Genomic DNA, 23,737 nt, shown 5'->3' on the forward strand with positions numbered 1-23,737 from the left:
ATCGATCCACCCTTCAGCTCATCCTTACACCCTCGTCCCTTTCTCTTACGTCATACGGTGGCGAATCACAACCGACTGAATATTTTTCAAACATTTCGTAACGTACGTCATCGTAATATTCATTACCGAGCTTTGCACGACCTATGTAACGTCGTGCGATAAGCTCTTTTGAGAGGTTCATAACTATGTAATATGTATATGAATGTCTACTTGGGACTTTTGAGTGTATAGGAGTACATTAGGCAATTATATGGTTGACTTTAATTATGGAAAAGTTTTGAATAAAATAACAACGATATAACAAACAATATAATTTTTATTTCGTGTATTATAACGTTAACTGATAAAATCACAACTTATTTACGTACTCTTCAAAACATATGACGAGTATTTACAAATCCATACATACTCATTTTACGGTACTCTACATAATAATTGACATATACATATATCATATTTACCAACATAATAATTTTAATTATGTACTGAATATGAATACGATATGTTCCATCACATCTATATAATATTATCTCTCTCAAGTTCACGATCGTTTGTAAAAGAAATAACTATTAAAAAAATGTCCTAATAATTACCATCAAAGTAATACATTCTTCAGGAAGACTAACATAAAAGTACAAACAAAATCGGATATAAAAATAGGGTACTTATGTTTTACAATATTCGTGAGAAATTCTTTTAAAACTTTACTTAACATTATATTAAATATTATATGAATGCCAACTATTTGTACTTATATATTATAAACGGTACATAAATTGTAAATGAACAACAAATTATAAACATACTTTATAAATTGTTATTCAATATCACGTCAATAGTCAATCGTTTAACTGTTTAGTCATAGTTTTGTACATTAACATAAAAAATATCCCAAATAAAACAAACACAACGTCTCTATATAAATTATTATATAACTAAAATAAGTGGTCGTTTTTAACATCCTTATAAGTTACGTCATTAATAAAGTGTTGACATGTTAAAATTTGTAAATTGTACTACATAAAATAAAATAATTTGTACATAAAAATGAATTCAATTACTTTAAAAGCTGTCGTCTCGTATCGTTGATTCTTGAAAATGTTTTTCTAAATCACTTAATAATGCGAGATAATACATGAAAGTTTGTATATGAATGACATTCAAGGTGATCCACAACAAATACCGGTTCGTGCAACATTCCTTAGTTACAATTATTTTAATGCATCCATAACTAATTGAAAGGTATCGTTTGGTTAAGGCGGAGTCATTTATAGAAAATGTACTCGACCACAGCATTCAAAAACTACTGTAGCCGTCGTAATTGTAAATTGAAATAAAAATTTAATTATAAAATAAAATTTGGAATTATGTAATTCAAAATTATTTGCTTCAACAAAATTTATATATTTTAAATGGTTTTGGGTATACGCGTATACCCAAAACCTTATCCCAGCAAAAAGGCGCACTAACTGTATTTTTTAAAACTATGTATTCGAAATTTATAATACATATACAACAAAAATTACATTATATTTTGCAATATTTTATAATGTGGATATTTTTTCATAAAGAAAATGATTAAAATTGATGATTTTATACATCTCCTAATACATAATTTTTTGTAATCAAGTTGTTGGATCGACAATTTCTAATAAAATATTCCTTATATTTTAGTACTACGTGGTTAGAAAATAAAAAAAAAAACAGTTTTTTTTTAAACGAAATTATACGTAAATATTTGCATGTTCATGCTCGTAATCCACACGTCGCTAAGTATGGAAAGAATTCCTCAAGGCCGTTTGCTCGGGAAGAGCCCTTAAGGCTGCATTGCATAAATTATAAGGGGTTATACAAACAATCCGTTCTTCAGATCAACACTGTTAATGCAATATGATTGACCGGAGCAGCTTTCTACATCCAAGGTGTCACTGGCTCAGTCTGACATTGTCACCCTGGAGCCAGAAAGATGTGCGTCAAATTTTATTTACAATCAAATGCGCTGGTGATAGGATATATTTTATGTCCCCTCAGATAACGGCTACCGTACACAAGGTGTTATAACCCGCAATAGTAGCCCACGTAAGGCTCGGACATACGGAAAAGACGTGGGGCGAGGATAGGGCCCATTCTTTCTGTATGTTTTACAATAGGGCGCAAGCGAGTAGTCGTCGTGTCCGTGTCGTGTCGGCGCCCTGTCTTTTGTGTATGTTTTGCACTTCGAAGTTTCTATACATTTTGTATGAAAGAGACGCGGAAGAGAAACGTCCGCGCCCCGTCCGTGTCTTACGTCTTTTCTGTCTATCCAACGCATAAGTGTGCCACGTCCCGGAATCAACCTGTGTATATTCGCTTCCAACAGGCCAGCATATTTATGTTAACTGGCGAGGGATTATCACCCTCGTCAGTCGACGTTATCTAAACACTACTTTGCTAACGCAAAAGTGGTCTGTACACACACATACACATTCTTGACATGTCTAGGAATTTTTGACACATATTTGAAATGTCATACGAATCAGTTAACGTATTATAGTCCCACAAATTAATCTGGCCCGGTGAGAAAGTCGCTGTTATGTCAGCGAATGGCAGGCAGTTTGACTTTTCAAAATGACGTCGTTAGTTCCTCTTTCGGCCACCGGGCCAGATAAGTTTGTGGCACTATACATTTAAACTAGTATGAAGAAAAAAAAAACAGACAGTCATTCATGTGTAGTGTATGCAATCAATTGTGAAAATTTAGAGTTTTTAGATTGCGCTTCTAATGGGATATCTACCTTTTTATTTTAAGATATACCATTGACTTATCCGATCTGTTAAGCGGTTTAACTGTAAAAACGGAACGGACAGACAAAATACTTTTTGTAATTTAACATCTACGTATAATTTGAAACAGCTATACGTATAAGTTGAATACAGTTTGCTTCAGCGGCTTTAGGAGCATTTTCGGAAATGTTATAGATGTCAAAGTGACTTGGTACTTTATATTTCAATGCGCCGAAAATAATAATAAATTTGTATGAATACCATTAAAATAACTTGTTGCACATTTAAATGATTGCTATATTGTCAGGAATGTATGTAATATGTATGTAAGTATTCGCGGTGAAAAGTAGTCATTGTGTGAAATATTAATTTACGACCCAATTAAGATCTCATATCAGTGATACGAAACGACACAAAGGTCTATACTACGTATTATAGGAGAACATCGTAAACGTTTTGCCGTTGGTGATAATTGTATAAATATTCAATATCCACAAAAACACTACATTCGAGTGGAATATTTACATAAAAAAACACTCATTAACTACAATCGAATAATCAAAGTGTTTACATTAAGTAATACATAAAAACATACGTTTAATTGGTCTAAACGATAAAATACTTGGAGGAGGCCACCGCCGGTGATATCAAAACGTGTGCGCTATTTCAACTGTGTGACGCAGTTTCTCATTCGATATAAATCAGTGTGCCGGAAGCGCCAGCAGTCTTTTGTATAGCTTCTACATTTGGCTTATTATCTATGGCCAGAAATCAATAAATTCCCATTCGCTATGGCCCCAGGGGAATCAACCAATCAAAACAAGTCATCTGTAACCGTCAAATAAACTTTGTTCTCATTGGTCTATTTACGATCGATCTGAGAATAGCGAATGAAGGATTTTATTAAAATCTACTCTTTTATATGGAAGTCGAGCACGCTCTTAACCCGTCATACGTTCTTCTCACTAAGATACCGAGTGTTTCTCACACTACATCGGAATGTAATGACGCATCGTGGACACACCCGCAGCTATATCAATATCCTTAAGTGCCTCAACTTATATAGATTCTCAGTAAGCACTTAATACATCGAAACATTTAAAAATATAATTGTACCTATTATGTACACAATATACCTATAGAAATGTCACAGCTAAGCAAGTCTTGGAATAAGGTGTACTACAACTGTGTATACGAGCAATACTACTATACCTTTAAGATACATTGCATCGCAAGTTATTCAATCTTACGTGGAGATATATTTAATTATGAAGAATATTACACATTTGTAATGTACATGTCACAGAATAAAACTAGGTTATACTGAATTCTAGCAAAAGCTAAGCGTGCTTTTCTATTTCCACTAAATAATTATAACGACTAGTCAAAATTCACCTTAAATATAGAAATATAGTTGGTCTTTCTAAATAACAATTATCCTACCTACTTTGATCATTCATCGATATAAAGAAGGTCTACAACTTTACCTCGTTGATAATTTAGGCACAAACCTATAGCACCGTAAACATACGGACCCATAACAACCTTATATATACATATCAGTTAATATTACGTCGTTTCAACTAACGCATTCGCACCATATTTACCTTAACTATAACGCCATGGCTTTGAAGCAACAATTGGCACGTGCCATTAACGTATACCTACTAACATGGAACACCTATACAAAAGTACAAATGGTCCATAACATTCATCACTCGTTTCGTATTTGTGGAATACTTTCGGGTTTAGTTATTTAATTATTTCATCATAAATGGTAGGGTAAGCAGAAGAGCGGTACCGAGTAGAGTACGAAGAAGAGCGGGGCCTGCGTGTGGTGCGAGTGGCGCGAGTGGTGCGAGCGGTGCGACCGATGCGCGTGCTATAAGTCGGTCTCGGTCCACTGCTAGTCGCCGCGCCGCAGCCGCCGCGCTGCCGCCGTGTTGTGGCGGTACAGCCACACCTGCAACCGCACCAACACCAGTAATGAGTCCTCTTTCACCCACATTGATGTGGAGGCGGTGCAACATACCTCGGTCAAGCATGTTTCATAAATCGTTGTTAGCCAAGTATCAAATCCAAGGCATCCTGGTACACGGTGAATATTTTGGGAATAGACCAAAATGACAGTAATACTAAGGCTAGCAATACAAGTATGGCCTGAGTAAACATGTTTCCTGCTTTATCGCGTTGATAGTGAATACCGATAGGGGTTAATGCGTTTGTTTTTAAGCCGACCGAGTTGCAAATACTCCGTATGTTTAAAAATATTCTATAGGAAAATATAAGACCGGCGGCATGAAAAGATTTTGATCATGGCCTTTGGGTCAATTAAGTCAATAATATCTATCATATAAAAAAGATATATGTAACATTAGATGATTAATGTTAAATTACATATTTTTTTATGTTTCATGGGTAATCAAACTTAGAATGTTTTTCCCGATTAAACACTCATACACAATACATCAAAACGGACTAACTTATAAGATTGATCTACGTCTATACGTTAATATTTGCACAAAATGGCTCTTTGTCTGTGCGTTGATATCACTAATAATGAAATTTTCAATGAAGTTCGTGGTACTCATACGAGAATTCCAATTAAAACAGAAAATATTCTTAAGAAAGTTTTTATACTAACACGATTGACTACCAAAATCAATAAATAATTTCAATCGCTATCTACGGTAAGATCCTAAAAACAAACAATCGAATAAGTAATTTGTAGACATGTGAAACTTGATTCTGATTGGTGCATTTTCGCGATCGATCCAAACATAGTAATTGCGATAGATTATTGAAATCGTCTGTTACTGGTCTTTTCGCCATGGGTATTCCTTGTTTGTTGTTACGCTTTAACACATTCTGGCACACATGTAAAATATAATATATGAACAAATTATGATGCAATGCAATACTCACTTGAAACAGAATGATAACATCTAAGGAGACTTGAAGGCTGCCGCACACCCAAAACTGTGTGGGCGCTTCTCTTATTATAAAATACGCAGTCTTGAACACGTCACCACACGTCCACATTACCACCATGCTTACACTAAAATAGAAATTACAATTTCAAGTTATTGCAATTTAGGCAATGTTTGGGTGGAGCGGTTGTTCAGTGTGTTACTGGAAATAGCTGTAGTGGTCAAAATAGCCGGCAAATAATTAAGAACATTATTACTGGGGGTTAGGGTAGTGTTTTTGAAGGTTGGGTACTGTATTTACGTGTGCTCAAGTTATTTGCCGGCAATTATACAGTCTAGTTGGGTGTGGAACGGACTGCCGTGACGAATGTCCGCAGGTTCAAATCCCAAGGGCACACACCTCTGACTTTTCTAAAATCATGTGTGTATTCTTTGTGAATTTATCGTTCGCTTTAATGGTGAAGGAAAACATCGTGAGGAAACCTGCACATCTGAGAAGTTCTCTATAGAAATTTCGAAGGAAGTCTACCAATCCGCACTAGGCCAGCGGGGTGGACTAAGGCCTAATCCCTCTCAGTAGTAGAGGAGGCCCGTGCTCAGCAGTGGGCAAGTATATAATACAGGGCTGATATTATTAATTATACAGTGTTAGCGTTCATGTATTGATACTTTCGAGCTTGGAAGCAGACGGTTGATTGTTGAGTGAACGAACATTTATCTTAAAGGATTTTTACTATTAAATATAATTGTTATATTTATCAGTCGCTTTGAGTAGCAAATCCGACCTGTAAGGTTTTTGGGAGCGTCCTTAGTGCGTTGAAGTTTGTGAAACTTGGGTTGCAAATCAGCATGAAATGTCAACGGAGAAAATTTTGTTTAGCTATCGAAATCAGCGCGGCGCGGCGGTTAATTCGGTAGCAAGAGTAAATTAATTTGAAATATTATCTTACTATCTTATCTTACTCATATTATAAATGGGAAAAATTGAGAAAATGTTTGGATGCTTGTTAGAAGTAAACTAAGAAACCGCTCAACGGATTTTAATGAAATTTGACAAACAGATCGACCATGTATTATATTAACATATAGGCCACTTTTTATGCCGTTAGTTAGCTCTCATGAAAAATATTTTAATTTTAATGAAAGTGCTCAAACATTACCTTTTCAAATCAAAACTGTAATTATTGATGCTCTGAGTGGCCCATGGTAGAGCAGAGAGAGGATGGTAGAGTCAAACACTAAAATCTCCAGAGGTATAGACGAACGCGGTAAGAAAATACGAATCTATACAGAGCTAAGTAAATTGATAAGCAATTCTAAAAATAAATGACTGACAATGAATGTATGTTACATAAACTAATTGAATTACGACGTAGTTGCTATAGTATAAGAAATTCATTGGTCATATTCGGGATAAAAAAAAGTATATTTGTGCTGCTCAGCGCGGAGGGGCTGTATTTGTTAGGACATTGTAGTCAATCAATGAGCCTTATGCGTCTTTAAATCCAATGTCGTGCAATAACGTGCAAAATATTATTATAATTTTTGGTCAATTTTGCCATATTGGGTATAGGAAAACTTCTTGCTTGTAATTTTTAACGTTTTCTCTACTTTAGTGGGAAAATTGACAGGTCTGGATTTCTTTTATAAACATATGTAATGGATGTATATAAATCTGATTTTTGTATATACCCTATATATAGCTTTAGGAATATTTTGTATCGAAAAATAACTATAACAAAAGCTGTTTACGCACCTCATTCCTTCAGTACTTTTGTTCTGATGGTTCTTTGCTATTTGAGGGGCGCCCAACATTGCTTCAGTGAACACGGCAAGGAAGCCGATGAGCTCCACGAACGGTGAGAACTCTATCAATAAATAAGTGATCGCAGCGCCGAGCACGGAGAACACTAACATGCAGTCTACGTAACTTTGGAAATCGGTCCAGGCCCAGAAGTATTTTCGTTCCATATCTGGAAATAAATAAAATAAGCACATTGTAATATGTGTTCGGGATCAAATGATTTTCAGACGAGCGCAAATAAAAGTGAATCTGCAAATAAAAAAAGATTTTTTATTGTTTATTTGTTTCGTCCTCTGGAAGTATTTTTTTGCTACACTGTTAATACTATTAATTTTGTTAATTTAGGAAAATATTAAATAGTTATTGGATAGTTGAAGGCAATATTTACGCTCCAGATACTATTATTTATTATCTTAGAGATATCTATTATAATAAAAATGATTTATTACAAGCAAAATGCATTATCGATAACATATCTGCTAATTGTGCCTCTAAAACACAAAGCGAGTCATTATAAAAAAAGACCACTAAATATTTTTTCTAACGATTCAATTCGAACATACAATCAAGCAGGCACGCAACACACAGACAATAAATGTATTTTTAAACCATAACCCCTGCTCATACAAGATTCATAATATGAACATTTATTTTTATTTTCTAATCTCATGCAAATGAAAAGAAAAAATGTATGAAGTACACAATTAAATCACTTTTTTCCACAATAATTTTATCGTAGCAGTAACTGAAATAATTTTGCACATTAATTTTATCCAATTGATTAAGACTATAATAGGGTAGTTTAGTACAAGGATCCTAACTATGCACATGTATTCTATAGAGTATAGGTATGCATTTGTATTAATTCTTAAACATGTTATCATGCAACTGTGTAAATAATTGTTATGTCTCTGACGTAAATCAATATTGGAATTTGACCATCTTCATACTTTTACGTAATAAAACAAAAAACGTAAACAACTGTGCACACTGCACATGTCATCAATATTACATTGAAACTATCAAATGAGAGTAACAGTGTTTTACTATAAACTAGGAAGTCCATGTCAAAGGCTAACAACATCAATAGATAACACATTGATACAACACACATGTGACCCAGTCATTGTACCATTCAGATATTATAATAATAACTGATTTATCGTAACACCACCGAACCAAGTTAGTAACAAATGCATGATACAGTGTTTAGATAATAACTTAACCTTATGATAAATGTAATTCAAACATGTTTCACATACTTGTAACAGATAAAACATGCTACGGCAAATAAAAGCAAAATAGTGGTAAAATAATATGTATTTAATATCCCAAATAACATAACAAATAATAAATAAAAAAAAATTGCAAAGCATGGATTGTGGCTGAAACAAAAACAATTATCATGATTGTATTATGACAGCAATTATGAGCAAGGCAGCTGGTATGTTACGGTGGTACTTACCATAGAACCGATGGGGTTTTTCTCCCCCGTTGGTGGCACTTCGCTGGTCCAGCCAGTGTGCCGTGTCGTCAGGCTGGGCTGATCCATTCACACAACACAATAGTATATATAACATGAATATTGCACCTATTTCAACCACCATTCACACCAACCACCAAACATAAAATAATGTTAAAAATAAAAATAAGTTACTATACAACATAAAGAAATAATATTTCAACTAAAATAAATAAAGAAGAAAATATATAAGACTAAAAGAAAGTTAAATGCAATTTTAATGTTAATTGTTAATCATTAACTGATTGATAGATGGCTAGCCGCTAGCAGTAAGTAGTTCAAGCAAATAATTTCATACATATATATGTATTTTAATAAGTTTTTATTGAAACCAATCCTAAAGACTGGCCTTTTTTTATTGTGTATAAGAAATTAAAAATTTACAAATTTTTGATAAATAAGTTTTAAATTAAATAATATTTAAATTATTACATTAGAGTTTAGGGCATGGCGTTAATTACAGATAACAATTAATAATTAGTGTAGATATGGATTGAAATGTCTATTATCAACCCCCAGTGTCACCATACAGGTTCTGGTCCTGAATGTATAAAACACTCTATGATTATTTACACCATAATATAAAGATTTTAATCACATACAGGAAAGAAATCTTATGCCATATAGTTCCCATAAGGTTACAAATCAATTTGCATGTTAGTAAGTGCAGATTTTCTACCCATATTCTGAATTATAACACCAAAAGTAGATAATATATACTTATAATTCAACTGAATAGATAAAAAAATATTACTTTAAAGCCTATGTATAATTTTCACTAAAAGTTTTAATACTATACAAAGCTATGCCAAAATGTAAGTTACCTTTAGCATTGGTTTCAATTTATTTTCACGCATTCATAGAATCATAATTGGGATAGTAGTTGGTAACTTTTATTTCCTAATTTAAGATCTACCTGTACCATATACCAACCTGTGAATATTCGCTCCCTTGCCCTGATTATTTGGTTCTTTTTACGAACAGTAACACAAAGGTTTATCATCACAAACATTGTTATATTCATCACTATGCTTTGTATCAACAATGGCAATTCGTATCTTTTACCAAACCTGAAAACGAAAAGCAGGGCTTTAGACCTTATTCCTACTACAAATAAAACTATCAAACAGTTTAATTATGTATGTAACGTACCAAAATAATATCCTCAAAGTATTTGCTATAAGGAGTGCAAGACACACATACAAAGAGAACCCTTCAGCGTCTTGAGACCTCTTTATTTGTCTATATTGTGGAATGTATGGAGCCACTCCTCCTATTATCATAGCACCAGCCGCTCCCCAACCCACCAGATGCCCCACGGTGAGACCCAACTCATCGGAAATTATCCAATCCATTATTAGTGTGTTTTAAGATTGTTTCTACGTTAGAAGGCAGAAAACTTTCTGGTTTGCAGTCGAAACACGTAAACATTAGCAATGATAAACATCATATTTGAAATCTTCTTTGATCTAATAAATTTTAAAATACATTTTTGAATAAATAACCACACCATTCACCAACAAAGTGTACGCAGAACGTAGGTACCGATAACGCAAACGTAATCAATAAGAATGATATTCCGTATCGCAAAGATATGACATCAGTTTCGGTTATATTTTGTCCTCTTCTATCATATACAGTCTAAAAGAATAAGCCTATACATAATGTTAATTATGATAATCGGATTTGGCCAAATGAAAAACAATTGGCTGTAATGTCAAAATACAGCACTGTTACTTGACAGTACGATAACTATTTAGTGGATTCATACTACTTATCGATTATTCGGTATATCATTATATTATTTTATCTATACAATAAGCCTATGCGAATTCTGTAAGTATGATAGCCGTAGAATTTTATTATTGTTGTACATGGCATTAGAAGTTTTTTTTTATCTGGGTAAAGTGAGTTCGCTGGTTCGCAAGTTGATTGCGGGGTAGATGTTTTATTAAATTTACTCTATGCCGGGCCCGGCGCGGTGCGGGAGTCCCCGAAATATATCCTTGTGTGCTGTAGTCCTCAGCTCGCTATTAAAGTCGACTACAATTTTTAAAGTAATTCATCATGTATCTAACTTTCTAACAATAGAGTTAATTTGTGAGCATTATTATCCGATCCCAGGATTTAATCAATTTATAAAATTGAATAATTGAGCGCATTATTATTTAGTAACGCTATTTGATATCAGGGATTGACTATTGCCGAATTGATAAATCGAAAATTAGGGAGGGAATACACTCTTGGGATTCAGGGATTTGCTCAATTTTTGTTTTTATCTCTGAGATTGCCGCGAGCGATAAGACCGCCAATTGTACCTCCTTTCAGCCTTTATTGTTTTAATATCAAGCGCAGTATTTTCTTTATAGTGTACAATAAAGCTATGAAAAAAATAAAGACTAGATACGTTTTTTTTTGGTAAAATATCGGTTTATTAGGTACGATTTAGTGCTATAGATCGACATAATTTTTAAATCAAATTATATTCTTATTGAGTTTTCCTAACTTGAGCTTAAATTATAGCTATAAATTATAATACTTTAATTATTGTAATCTTAATGTTACGTCTGCTTCAATACCTAATAAATAAATAAATAAACATATCAATGAAAAAGAAGCGACTTTTTTCTTAGTAATCGATACTTTGGTTAATAGATGTTAGATCACATCCCTAACTTATATCTGTTTAGTGTTTGACAGATAAATTCTGTAACCTAATTAGTCCGGTGAAAATATAATTATTTAATTTTGTTTTATGTTATCTAGTTTTATTAAATAAATATGAATATCATCCCAAGATTACGGCCTATTTTGCGGAACAGCAGCGCCGTTGAGAGTCTTCCTGCTATTTTGCAATCTAATTATAGATTAAGATTCGTTCGTTATTATTCTAGTAAAAAGGATGGCCTGACTAAAAGTTCAGAGAGAGCAGACGTTTCTACAGATGTAAGACCATTGGGAGAGAAAATAAAGGAAACTACCAAGACTGTATCATACACGGGTGTTATTTTGGTCGGTATTGGAGTGACTGGTGTTATCTTCTTTTACGTGTTTCGAGAGCTGTTTTCCAGTAACAGCCCGAACAGTATATACTCAGAAGCTTTAGAGAAGTGTAAAAACGTAAGTTTAAAAGTGTTCTTGCATTAATCAAATATTTTGGAAACCTTCAAATGTCAGTGCTGTTATCACTGTTTGAACGTAATTATGTTTACATTACAAATTTGTCCTTTCGGACATGACTGAAACTTTTCCGTTACATCCATATTAGTATATATAAACCTCTTTGGTTGTTTGATATTATAATTATGCTTTAGTTTTATATTTGACCTTTCTAATATCTAAGCTAATTTAATAATATTTTATGAAATTCCAGGATCCACGAGTAGAAGATGCTTTAGGAGCTCCAATTAAGGGATATGGAGAAGAAACAACTCGTAGAAGAAGGACCCATGTAAGCCATGCTGTTTATGAAAAAGACGGAGTGAAGCATATGAGGATGAGGTTCTACATTAAGGGAATAAGGAACAAGGGTGTTGTTGAATTAGACATGAAGCAGGTCAGTAACAATATTTTCACAAATTGTAACTATCTAAATTTAGCAAAGCAAAGTGGGGACTAAAGATAATTGACCAATTGTATGGACATCTACAGTTTTTCTTATGTAGGAGTTCCATAAATTCAGAATACTGTGTATTGTGCTATGTGCACATTTTATCCTTTAAACTCTAATGGTGTGTGATCTTAGTCAGCATCTAAAGATAGTTAAAAAAAAGCTACATAAATAAATAAAAATAAAATAAATTAACACACAAGATGTAGTTCACAATGCATAGAGTCTTTTAACCTTTATAACATTCAAATGCAAAATTTCCTATTTTGAAGATTAATCTCTGATTTTTTTATTCATAATTGAATTTTAATATTCTCTTTTCAGAATGAATATGGCAACTACATGTGTAGATATTTATTGGTGCAACTTGATGACTTCAGTGGAAAGACATTCATTATTGAAGACAACAGAGCTGAACTGGATAGATCCAAGTCTGACATCGGACAACTGCCAACACTCACACTCACTCAGTGACTTCATAATGAACTTGTTAAGAATGTGAGTAATATAATAAGTCTTAATAAGTTTGGTGTTTAAAAATTTTGTTTCTGCAGTTTGGAATGGGGATTTTAAATTAAAAAAAAATGTTTTATAGTAGCTCTCTTGAAAATATTTTGTAATTTGTTTTGAAATTAAACAAATTTCAGTCCCCCAGTGACCATGAAGGCTGCAAAGTCTTCGGAACGTCAGGAGAAAAATAAAATACAAAAACTCTCGATAGAATCTGAAAATTAGTTTAATTTCAATGTCTAACATTCGTGTAAACATAAATCATTTTGAAATTTGTTTCTGAAGTTTCTATATTTTAAACAAATGCTAGTTCTGTTTTATTTAGATTTGTATTTTTTCACTTCCAGATTCCTGGTAGGAGATGCTACTTGCTAGAGCTGTTGATTGTATACTACTACATTGGATTTTATTCTGGGTTAAGACAATAAATAATTCTTTGTAAGTGTTGTGACTGAATTAAGACAAAATGTAAATTTGTAAAAAGGATTAATGTAAGAAAACAAATAGATAAATAGAAGCTAAATTAATTCTTTATTTTTAACTACCTATTTTACCTAACATTTCACACCTATGAACACTCACTGATAATTTAGCAAGCTTTTTATATACAATTATGAACCTTTTCAGTATTTAAATATTTTCAAACCCCAAGACAAGAAAAAGAATTATAGCATATTCTAGTGTCTTGCTCCTTGTTGATTGATTTGTGAATTATGATGAAGGAAGGTAAGATAATATAATCATATGGACATTAGTTAAACCTAATATTTTTATTATGAAATTATATTGAGTACTTTCCATTCATACCGATTGTTTTGTAGGTTGATAAATTCGTTGCTATTACTTCAAGCATGACATTGCTTTAATTTTCTTTTAGGATAAATTATTTTGATATTTTCCAGGGTATTATTTCCCAAGCCATAAACATCCGTCTTCTGAATACAAAGGTTTTTGCTTTATTAAAGAGCCAATAGAATATCACCACGATCGATAGGTACTGCGGCCAGGCCCATTTGATCTCTTGTAGTATGCTTGGGGTGTATCTGAATTGCATTTCGGGTATTCTAAGATTAATTCTTATGTCCATTGTATCTGTGTGCGCATACTGAATTCTTTCATACACGGTTTTAGTTTGAATTGTAACTGGAACAGAGAGAGTGCCTGTATAAAAATATTAGCAAAGATCTTGAAATGCTATTGCTCAGTGTCGGCGACCTGTCCATCTAGACATTCAAGGGTATAAAATAAAAATTATCACTAAGATCTACCAATCGTCTGATCGTGGAATTAATTCAGAACTTTATGGATTAGAGCCTTTTACGTCAAAATATGATATCTAAAATCAGAGCGCCATTACCTTCTCTCTTAAAATATTCTTTTAAAATAAAATCTGCCATATTTCCATCATGCCACGTTGAAAAATTCAGCAAGGAATTGTTGTATTTAATGTCTTTATGACCCCCAAAAACAAGGAAGATGTGATATTTGATATAATTCTAAGTCGCCGTAATAATTGTAGCTAGACGGAGCGCTCACGAAATCCTTTGATACTACCGCAAGATTTTGCATGTGCATGGGACACACAGTCTGTAAAAGAAACATTATATCATTATCTAATTGATTGTTTAGTTATAAAAGTATTGAGTCGTAAAATGAAAAACAATTATTGTCAAATAATGACGAATAATCACACTAAAACTTTTTAAAGCTGGATTGCATTTGTTACTATTGTTTGTATGGTACGTTGGCTATTACCAATATTGTCAGTACCTAACAGGTATTTACCCGTATGATACCTATATATTTTTCTATAGTTTAAGTTTAAACAAGGGTATCGATGAAAATTACTTTTTTTAGATAACGCAGTCACATATAGGGAATTAAATAGAGTCGGGTGTGTTTATAGATTTTATGAAAAAATTAAATTATATTTGTAACGTGATGTTTTTGTAGTCAGATAGGTGCAAGGTGATTAAGTCTTTACGGACGTTTAAGACCCTAATGATATATACATAATTATGTACATTACCTTTAATTGAAAATTTAACCCCAATATTAATATAAATGAGACCAATATTTTGTCTGGAGGCACATCAAGTTGATATTTCAGTTGCAAAGAATCACTTTTACCGTCATCGTCAAAATCGTGTTCGTCGACCTGTAAATGAGTTGGTATTAATATCTCCATTTACCGTATTTAGGGAACGAAAAAGTAAAACGTGAAAAAATATTTATTATTCTACCCTTGTTTTCCATTATCTATTGCAAGCGGTAGAATTGAAAGATATGAACAAAAAATATAAGTATTAGACAATATTCTTTGTTTGTAATTTGATTTTTTATTATTTTTTGAATGCTATAGAATAGTATCTCTTGGGCATGCTGTTTTTTAACTAAAAATTTACATTTTACCTCAATAGTAACACATTTGTCACTATCTCCAACTTCATTTTCATCAAGACCCTTTATTTCACTGCAGATTATAGATTGGCTGGGGTCTTGTGTTTCTGCTGTTAGTAAGTACTCGTAGGTAAAGTGTACTAAAGGCTGTTCAAAGAAACTGTGGGACTTTAACCAGAAACCTGAAATTAAAGAATAGTTAGAATATTATTAAATACACATGCAATTTACAACTGCAGTCTTTATGCTCTGATATAAGCAGTATGGGTCGCGTAATCATTACAAAGAAAAAGCCTTTAGGTAAAATCTACTAAGTAGGTACCTATATAATAGGAATATAATTTTGCTTACCTCTGCTTCTATATGCTATAATAAAAGGCAAAATTATATTCAACAATGTGGTTATTAAAGAGTAAAAAAATGTGGCCTTTGATAACAAGTAACTCTTATACTGAATTTCCACCTGAGTACTAAATAACCTGTATAAGGCCATTACATATTAAAATATTTAAATGATACAATATATTAATTCTTATGGTCAATTTGACGCACTGTAATATTTCATATACCAAATCATATACAATACAACAAAAGACAACGATATTCTATTTGTTTACGGCGAAATTATTATTGATAAACAAAGCGTTGCTAAGCAACATATCGGTGTTACCCAATTATTAAAAAATATTGAGATTAATTTACGTAAAGAAACCTGCTTTAATCAATACAGGAATTGATAAAAACTATTTAAGTGTTCCTTGTTCTTTTAAATTAAAACTTGATGAAACGTTGACCTAAAGGACGCGTGTGCGTGTATCCGTTACCTTGTTTTGTGTTCTAAAACAATAGGAATGTAGTTACATCCATCTATTGTATCCACTGCGTATTCATTGTAAAAATGAATGAAGTTATAATTATCAGCAGAATCATAAAATTACCTTTGCATTAACTGTAATAAGAGTATGAATTACGCAATATATTCCTCAAGGTACAATGTTTATAACGACTGTATGGGATTATAATAACTGATGAGAATTAAGTATATTGTAATCTATTTTTTATTATAGGAAGCATGTTATAGACGCCCCAGGACGATAGATGCTACGATTATTACCTAACTTGTTTCATATTTAGAAACAATACGACAATTGTCACGCCTTGTTAGGAAATTGCTATGCGCCATTGCAAAGGTGCGTGCTAGCCAGCAGATTCAAATAAAGAAAAGTTTGTGAATGTCGAATGTGGATTCCAAATCGCTATGGTTTTATCATGTTCGTACTTTCTTGTTTTACGAGTTGTTTAATAGCATTGATAGTAGTGTGTTCAACGTACATATTTTTTCTTTCATTACAAATAAGTAGGTACCATAGTTTTAACAAGACGTCTCTCTCTAGCTAAAGGTGTAGATGCCGTAGTCTTAATAGAGTATGAGATGCTCAGGGTGAAAAATACATATGAAAAAAAAACGATAGTATTGAATACCACATGGAACATTCAAAGTTCAATAATTGTCAGCAAAACTAATCAAATAGAGTAAAAGTAGGTATATTATGAACTTATGAAATTAATTTTATGAAAGACAAAAAGTAGTTACATACTTAACTAAAATGAAATAATTAATAATAATATGAAACTATATTTTACATTTAAATTGTTAAATATATTTGCTTTGATAGGGTTTATATTATATTTTTATTTACGTAAGGAAAATGCTTTATTTTTATTCACCAGTTTGATGTTCAAGGACGGGTCTATGATTAATTCAATTATTTTTAATAATATTAAACGTCTTTAAATCACAGCTTTAAAAGATTTATAAAACTGGGGCATTATACAATTCTGTACCTTATTATGCTTTTGTAACACTGACCTGCCAAATATGTGTAACTTGTACATAATATAACGAGTGAAAAGTATCAAAACTTCAATCTAAATGATTGGGTACACGGAAAGATCGTTTGAACTATAGTTTATTTATTCTTATAAAAATCTTTAAAACTGAACTCTAGTTCATTGGTGTTGTATCATATTTCCAGGTTGTTATAAATTCCCTAGTTATTATAAGATTGGCACAACTTACTAGCTGCCTATAATTGCCTATAATCAATTGCCAATTATTACGCCATTTGACTGATCTCAGGACCTGTATTTGTAAATTTACATCGATATTTAGACTTAATTATGTAATAAATCAATAACATAAATACTAAATTAGCGTTTCTAGCACTCTATTTGCGTAGTCATATTATGCCAATGGATGGTCAATTGAATCATAATAATATCTGATCTAGATGATAACCCCACATGATTTAGGCTCTTAATATTTTACGGAGGTACCTGTGAATGTAATTTGCGTCCTGTTTTACAATAATGAGCACTCTTAGCTTTATTTAATTTTAAATTTTCACTGCGGTTTGTGTACGTAAATCTATGTAAATATTATATTATTTGCTTTATATAATATTGCGGAATATGCGAAAAGATATATTTTCGTACATTTACTATTGTCTGGCTCAATATTGTGGATTACATGTGGCTTTCATACTAGTCATTTAAATAGGTCATTAATTTGAATTTATACATGGCAATATGAATAATGTCCATAATTGTAAACTTATAAATTTACTTGCCGTGTTCATAAGTAATAACGTGTATAAGTGAACCTGAATCTTATCCAAAAATATGCCCGTGAATTGTGGTTTTTGCTACTTTCTTATTATTTAAAAAAATATCTTTATTGAACACTTATGTGAATCTAATAACGAATGTTTATTAGGTTCACAGTAAAGTAATATCTGGTTTAGCACTAGGCGCCCTAGTGCTACTGTGGCAATGAGTTACTCCAGCTACAATCCAGTGAGCACAAACAATGCCTTCGCCTGAACCCGGTGGCTATAGCGCCCGCTATGACAACTGATACCCCAGCGGTAAATGATCTCGTACTACATCCTTTTAGTATAAAAAGGGCCCGCAGCAAGCAGATGGCATCATTCGCTCGGGTTGCATCCCGGAGCACAGTGAGGTCCTCTACAGGGACTAAGTTTACTTTTCTACACGTACAGCGTCTACGCCAAGATGTCCATGGTCAGAAGATCCAGTATGGACAGGATGTCATCCAGCATGACGTCCAGCATGACTGGAATGGGTCTGGGTGGAATTACCGGACTCACTTCAGGAATGAGCACTCTCAGCTGCATGAGAGAACAGCAGATGACCATCGGGGGAATGCCTTCGAACTACGTCCCCGGATTGTCGGCTTATTACAACATCTCGAGCTTCTGCCAGCGCCCTGGCCAAACACGTCGTTGGCCTATGCAAAGAGCTGGACCTACTGCGCAGCATCGCCCAGGCCGCTCGCACAGCACCGGCGCTCTACACCGCATGAAGCATTCCATGAGGAACAGCCCCAACACTCAGTACACTCACAACCTTATCTGCAAACTCGCCGATCAAAATGAACGCCGCCGCCGCCAGGATACCCTGGAAATGATTCCTCAGAGTTACTACTCGCAGCAACCGCTGAAGGTAGAACTTACTGAATTCTACTCCAGGGACAACTCCAAGGATCATCACACCGAGCAATACGATCTGGTAAATGACAACATCCTCCCTAACCCTGTGCTGAGAAGAGGACAGAACTTCTTCTTCGCCGTGCGCTTCGACAGGACTTACGATAAGCAGCAGGATATGATTCGTATCGTGTTCTGCTTCGGTAAGTAACGTTTCTTAGTTTAGATATTCCAACATCTACAATTGGCATTTTTTAATAATGGTTTGTTTTCGACCATTGTTATATTTTCAAGTCCAATCTATTATACGATCTAAAACATTCAAATCTATTTTTTTTTATAGGACCCAAGCCTAGTATTACAAAGGGAACTCGTGTCGTTCTCCCCGTGAACTGGAACACTCAGCAGGGAGTATTCCAACATTCTCGTGACATGATGGGAATGGGCATGGGAATGGGAATGTCTAGAATGCAGGATACCGGAACTGCGATGGCTACGATGGGAACCATGGGAACTATGAGCACGATGAGCTCTATGGGTCCAATGAGTAGTATGAAACTACCACATACGGCGTCCGCCGCAGTTCGTTCAGCAATGAGCCACTGCCCCTACAGCACAGCCCCCTCAGCCCACACGGACCCATGGATCGCCCAATGATCGATCGCTATGGAGGAACTACTCAGCACTCTTCTTTCGGTCGCGGTTATGGCTCACGCCACGGATCTCGCCACGGCTCTATGCAAAACCTGGCATCGCTCGCTCACGACATGGATAGATGGGATATTAGTATTCAACGCCAGGATGGAAACACCATCACATTCCAAGTACACGTACCTGCCACTGCTCCAGTCGGTGTTTGGAACTGTTGGGTTCAGACTAACCGCTTCGGCCAGCGCGACAACCGCCACGACTACAAATGCGACGAAGATATTTACATCCTCTTCAACCCCTGGTGCCGCGAGGATCCCGTCTACATGGATAATGAATCGTCCAGAAAGGAATACGTCCTAATGAACAGGGTAAAATTTGGTGCGGCACCTGGCGCCAACCCAAAGGTCGCAAATGGATTTACGGACAGTTCGACGATGTTACACTGCCTGCTTGCATGTATTTGCTGGAACGCAGTGGCCTGGAACATTCCGAACGTGGCAATCCTATCCGCGTCTGCAGAGCTATTTCATCGATGGTAAGCATACTAAAAGGATTAATAAATTTGCTCATTCCTTATAATAAAAAATAGTTCAAGAATGTTTCATTGATAAATTTGTGTTACAGATCAACGCCAACCATGATGACGACGGTCTAATGGTTGGACGCTACGACGGCGAATACAAAGACGGAGTAGCTCCTCATGCTTGGACGGGCTCTGTGGCTATTCTGGAACGCTACCTTACTGATGGTGGCCGACCTGTAGAATACGGCCAATGCTGGGTATATTCTGGCTTGGTTGTGACTATTTGCAGAGCTCTTGGTAAATTAAATGATTAGAAAATATATATTTAATATTATTATTTATTTAGAAAGATCAAACTGAACACACAATAATGAATTGTAGGTATTCCTTGCCGATCCGTCACCAACTACGTGTCGGCCCATGACACCAACCGCACCTTTACCGTAGACAAATATTTCGACCGTGATGGCAACGAAGTGCCCAATGGACCCGATGAGGATTGCTATGACTCATGCTGGAACTTCCACGTTTGGAATGACGTATGGATGCAACGCCCTGACCTGCCTCAAGGTTTTGACGACATTTCATGTGAATCATTATAATTTTAGCTACTTAATTAACACTTACTAACCCAAATTTCCTGGAACAGGATACAGCGGCTGGCAGATTATTGACTCTACACCACAGGAAGAAGCGGAATCGGTCTACCATTGCGGCCCGGCTAGCGTAGAAGCAGTTCGCCGTGGCGAAGTCGGATTCCAATATGACACACCCTTCATGTATTGCCAGCTCAATGCCGAGCTATGCCACTTCCAGGAAGAAGAAAATTCCGAATGGGGCTTCATTCGGATGGCTTCTAACCAATACCAGTATGTACTGTATGAAAAATTGATAATTAAATCGTGAACAACACTATAAATTGTCATCACATTGCAGAGTGGGCCGCAAGATCCTCACCAAGAATCCAAACCGCGATGACGACGAAGGGGAGAGTGATATGCTCGAAATCACTCACGAATACAAGACTGTGGATAGTTCTTCGCCCGAACGCCTAGCCATTATTGCTTCATGCCGCGGCTACCAGCGCCTGCAGCAGTATTATGAATATCCTGACCGCAACTTCGAAGATGTGTACTTCGATCTTATGGACATTGATATTGTGCCCTACGGCCAGCCTTTCGACTGCACCATGAATATTCAGGTAGGATTAGGTAGCCAACAAACATTGACTATTTAATGGTGGGAACTACGATGTAATATAATAATGTATGCTACAGAACAAGTCGCACGAAGATCGTACCATCTGGTGCGTACTGACGGCTTCATCATGCTACTACACCGGCGCTATTGCCTCGCGTCTCCGACGGGCTCAAGGCGAGTTCATCGTACGCGCTGGCCAACGTGAGGTTCTGAAGCTTCACGTCACACCGCAAGAATACATGGACAAGCTTGTCGACCACTCAATGGTGAAGGTGCACGCCATGGCCTACGTGAAGCAAACCCGCCAGGCCTGGTCTGATGAAGATGACTTCCCTCTACATAAGCCAAGAATGCAAGTGCAGGTAACAGACGATGAAATATCTCGTATATTACAACACAATTCATCGTTAATAATTTTATTACTCATTGATGTGTATGATATGTGCAGGTGAGGAGCCAGCCTTGCGTGGGACAAGAATGCTCGATTACATTCAGCTTCCAGAATCCGTTGAATGTGCATTTGACCGACTGCTACTTCACCTTTGAAGGACCCGGCGTCCAGAGGCCGCGACAGGTTTGTACCGTCGCAACATTGAACACCTGAAGCTGTCTGAAAGGATGGAAAATACAATATGATATTCACTTGCAGATAAGATTCCGCGACGTGAAGCCCGGTGAGTTCGTGAACTACCAGGACAAGTTCATCCCGCGCAGACACGGCGAGCGACGCATCGTGGTGACGTTCTCGTCGCGCCAGATGGACGAGATCTTCGGCTGCACCACAGTGAATGTGCGCGGCTAGCTAGCCCCCGGGCCCCGAGCGCCTTCGCCGCGCACCTCGCCGGGGCCGTCGTCACCGCCAGCGCTGCAGATGGACCGTTCCTACGTCTCCTACGTAGCGCCGGAACAACATTTGTACGTCCAGGAGGAGGAAGTCGTGATTGTCAAGTCCAACCCGTGAGCGCGACCTGATCGCGCAGTATAAGTGATGTCTGCGATATGTTTTTAATTTGCTGTGTTGGATACAAAACCAGTGGCGACTTCGCTTAAACTGTAGGACAGTACAAATGTTACAAACGAACTTTTTATACTTTATACGAACGAACAACGATAACGTGGCATGTCTAAGGATCATAATATACTCGTAATAACATAATGTTTTTCACAAGCACATTTCAAATCAATAAAAATACAAAAATAATTTTATATTCATACACATTCTGCACAGTGTGATTTAATTATGACTCATATACTTAAGTGTACTATGTAAGGAAATGACCTATGCTTCGTGTGCCATTATGTTTTGAATAATGATGTCTCTTGCCCAAAGAGCTTAGTGTTAAGAACTTTATATTATCTAGGATAATCATATTTTACATACAAATACTGCTTATTGTCTAATATTATTTTTATTACTTTATACACCTATGATTGATCTTTATTTATATTGTAACCACTAAAATATGTTTTTTGCACTGTTTGTGTGTTTTTGGGATCTCAAAAATAAAAAGCATTCATTGCAAAATATCTTTGAATTTACAATCCTTCATCCGGTTATAAAAATATTTGTAGTTTTGAATGGACAGCTCAACACATACACGAGCATGTCATAAATATCATTCATCATTCATCATTGATTTATGAACAATACATTTACATTAAACATACAAACATTACTTACAATAAAATCATAAAAGCTCAAACATATAATATCTAGATAAAATTAAACAAGTTCATTTTATATAATTTACCTAGTAGTATATTTACAGTATATATAGAGCATTTTCCAATTACTACTACATACATATTTTTATCTCGTATACATAAATAAAACTATGTGGACACATAGTATTATTAAATATTATAATATAAATGTGAACTTAACATGTTATACTAAATCTACTTGTTTAGTTTTAATATAGAATCTATTCTATATAGAGTTTGTTTCTACGAACGCGCTAATTTCAGAATCTATTAAACTGATTTTGATTTTTTTTGCATTAATAGGAAGCTACATCACTCCTGAGTGCTAAAGGCTACTTCCCGGGAAAATATTTATCCGAGCCCCAGCAATACAAAATAAAGGAATTACACAGTAATATTATAAACCAGTGTTTGTGTCTAAGCTCTTTAATCATTTCAATTTAAGTAATGTGGCTTACTTACTTATTACGGCACATGACGGGAAGTGGGTGCAACAGTTGCGCCTCTGAATTCCCCTTCCGGGATTTGTGAGTGTGTGTCTTAATATTATAACTTTCAAGGCACTTATTGTGGTAAGTACAACACAAAAACTTAAAATTAGAACATTTTGG

At 35.0% G+C, this 23,737-nt stretch overlaps 3 protein-coding genes and 1 pseudogene across 5 annotated transcripts; 2 read left to right on the forward strand and 2 right to left on the reverse strand.

Moving 5' to 3' along the window:
• Positions 1–296: 296 nt before the first annotated feature.
• Positions 297–10,591, reverse strand: LOC115450529 (solute carrier family 66 member 2). 3 transcript variants are annotated; one of them, XM_030178577.2, is made up of 6 exons: positions 10,172–10,591; positions 9,953–10,089; positions 8,963–9,088; positions 7,450–7,666; positions 5,689–5,821; positions 297–4,726 (listed from the first exon to the last, which is right to left on the reverse strand). In XM_030178577.2, the coding sequence occupies exons 1-6, from the start codon at positions 10,372–10,374 to the stop codon at positions 4,670–4,672; spliced, it is 873 nt and encodes a 290-aa protein (XP_030034437.2). In that variant the 5' UTR covers positions 10,375–10,591; the 3' UTR covers positions 297–4,669. The 3 variants fall into 3 exon arrangements, with proteins under 3 accessions (XP_030034437.2, XP_030034439.2, XP_030034440.2); XM_030178579.2 differs by having other exon boundaries at positions 8,963–9,040; positions 10,172–10,590; XM_030178580.2 differs by lacking the exon at positions 8,963–9,088 and having other exon boundaries at positions 10,172–10,589.
• Positions 10,592–11,708: 1,117 nt separating this feature from the next.
• On the forward strand, positions 11,709–13,606 carry LOC115450533 (mitochondrial import inner membrane translocase subunit Tim21-like). The gene is made up of 4 exons (XM_037442100.1): positions 11,709–12,139; positions 12,393–12,575; positions 12,954–13,127; positions 13,487–13,606. Exons 1-3 carry the CDS (start codon positions 11,801–11,803, stop codon positions 13,101–13,103), a joined length of 672 nt encoding a protein of 223 aa, XP_037297997.1. The 5' UTR covers positions 11,709–11,800; the 3' UTR covers positions 13,104–13,127; positions 13,487–13,606.
• Positions 13,607–13,840: 234 nt separating this feature from the next.
• Positions 13,841–16,150, reverse strand: LOC115450531 (transmembrane protein 231). Its single transcript, XM_037441860.1, is given in 6 exon segments — positions 13,841–14,282; positions 14,497–14,599; positions 14,601–14,726; positions 15,169–15,297; positions 15,552–15,721; positions 15,891–16,150. Coding segments are annotated over 6 exon segments (930 nt in total). The 5' UTR covers positions 16,033–16,150; the 3' UTR covers positions 13,841–14,022.
• Positions 16,151–18,523: 2,373 nt separating this feature from the next.
• Positions 18,524–22,823, forward strand: LOC119190291 (annotated as a pseudogene).
• Positions 22,824–23,737: the final 914 nt, after the last annotated feature.

Source organism: Manduca sexta, chromosome 23, assembly GCF_014839805.1.
Source record: "Manduca sexta isolate Smith_Timp_Sample1 chromosome 23, JHU_Msex_v1.0, whole genome shotgun sequence".
Classification (NCBI taxonomy): Eukaryota; Metazoa; Arthropoda; class Insecta; order Lepidoptera; family Sphingidae; genus Manduca; species Manduca sexta.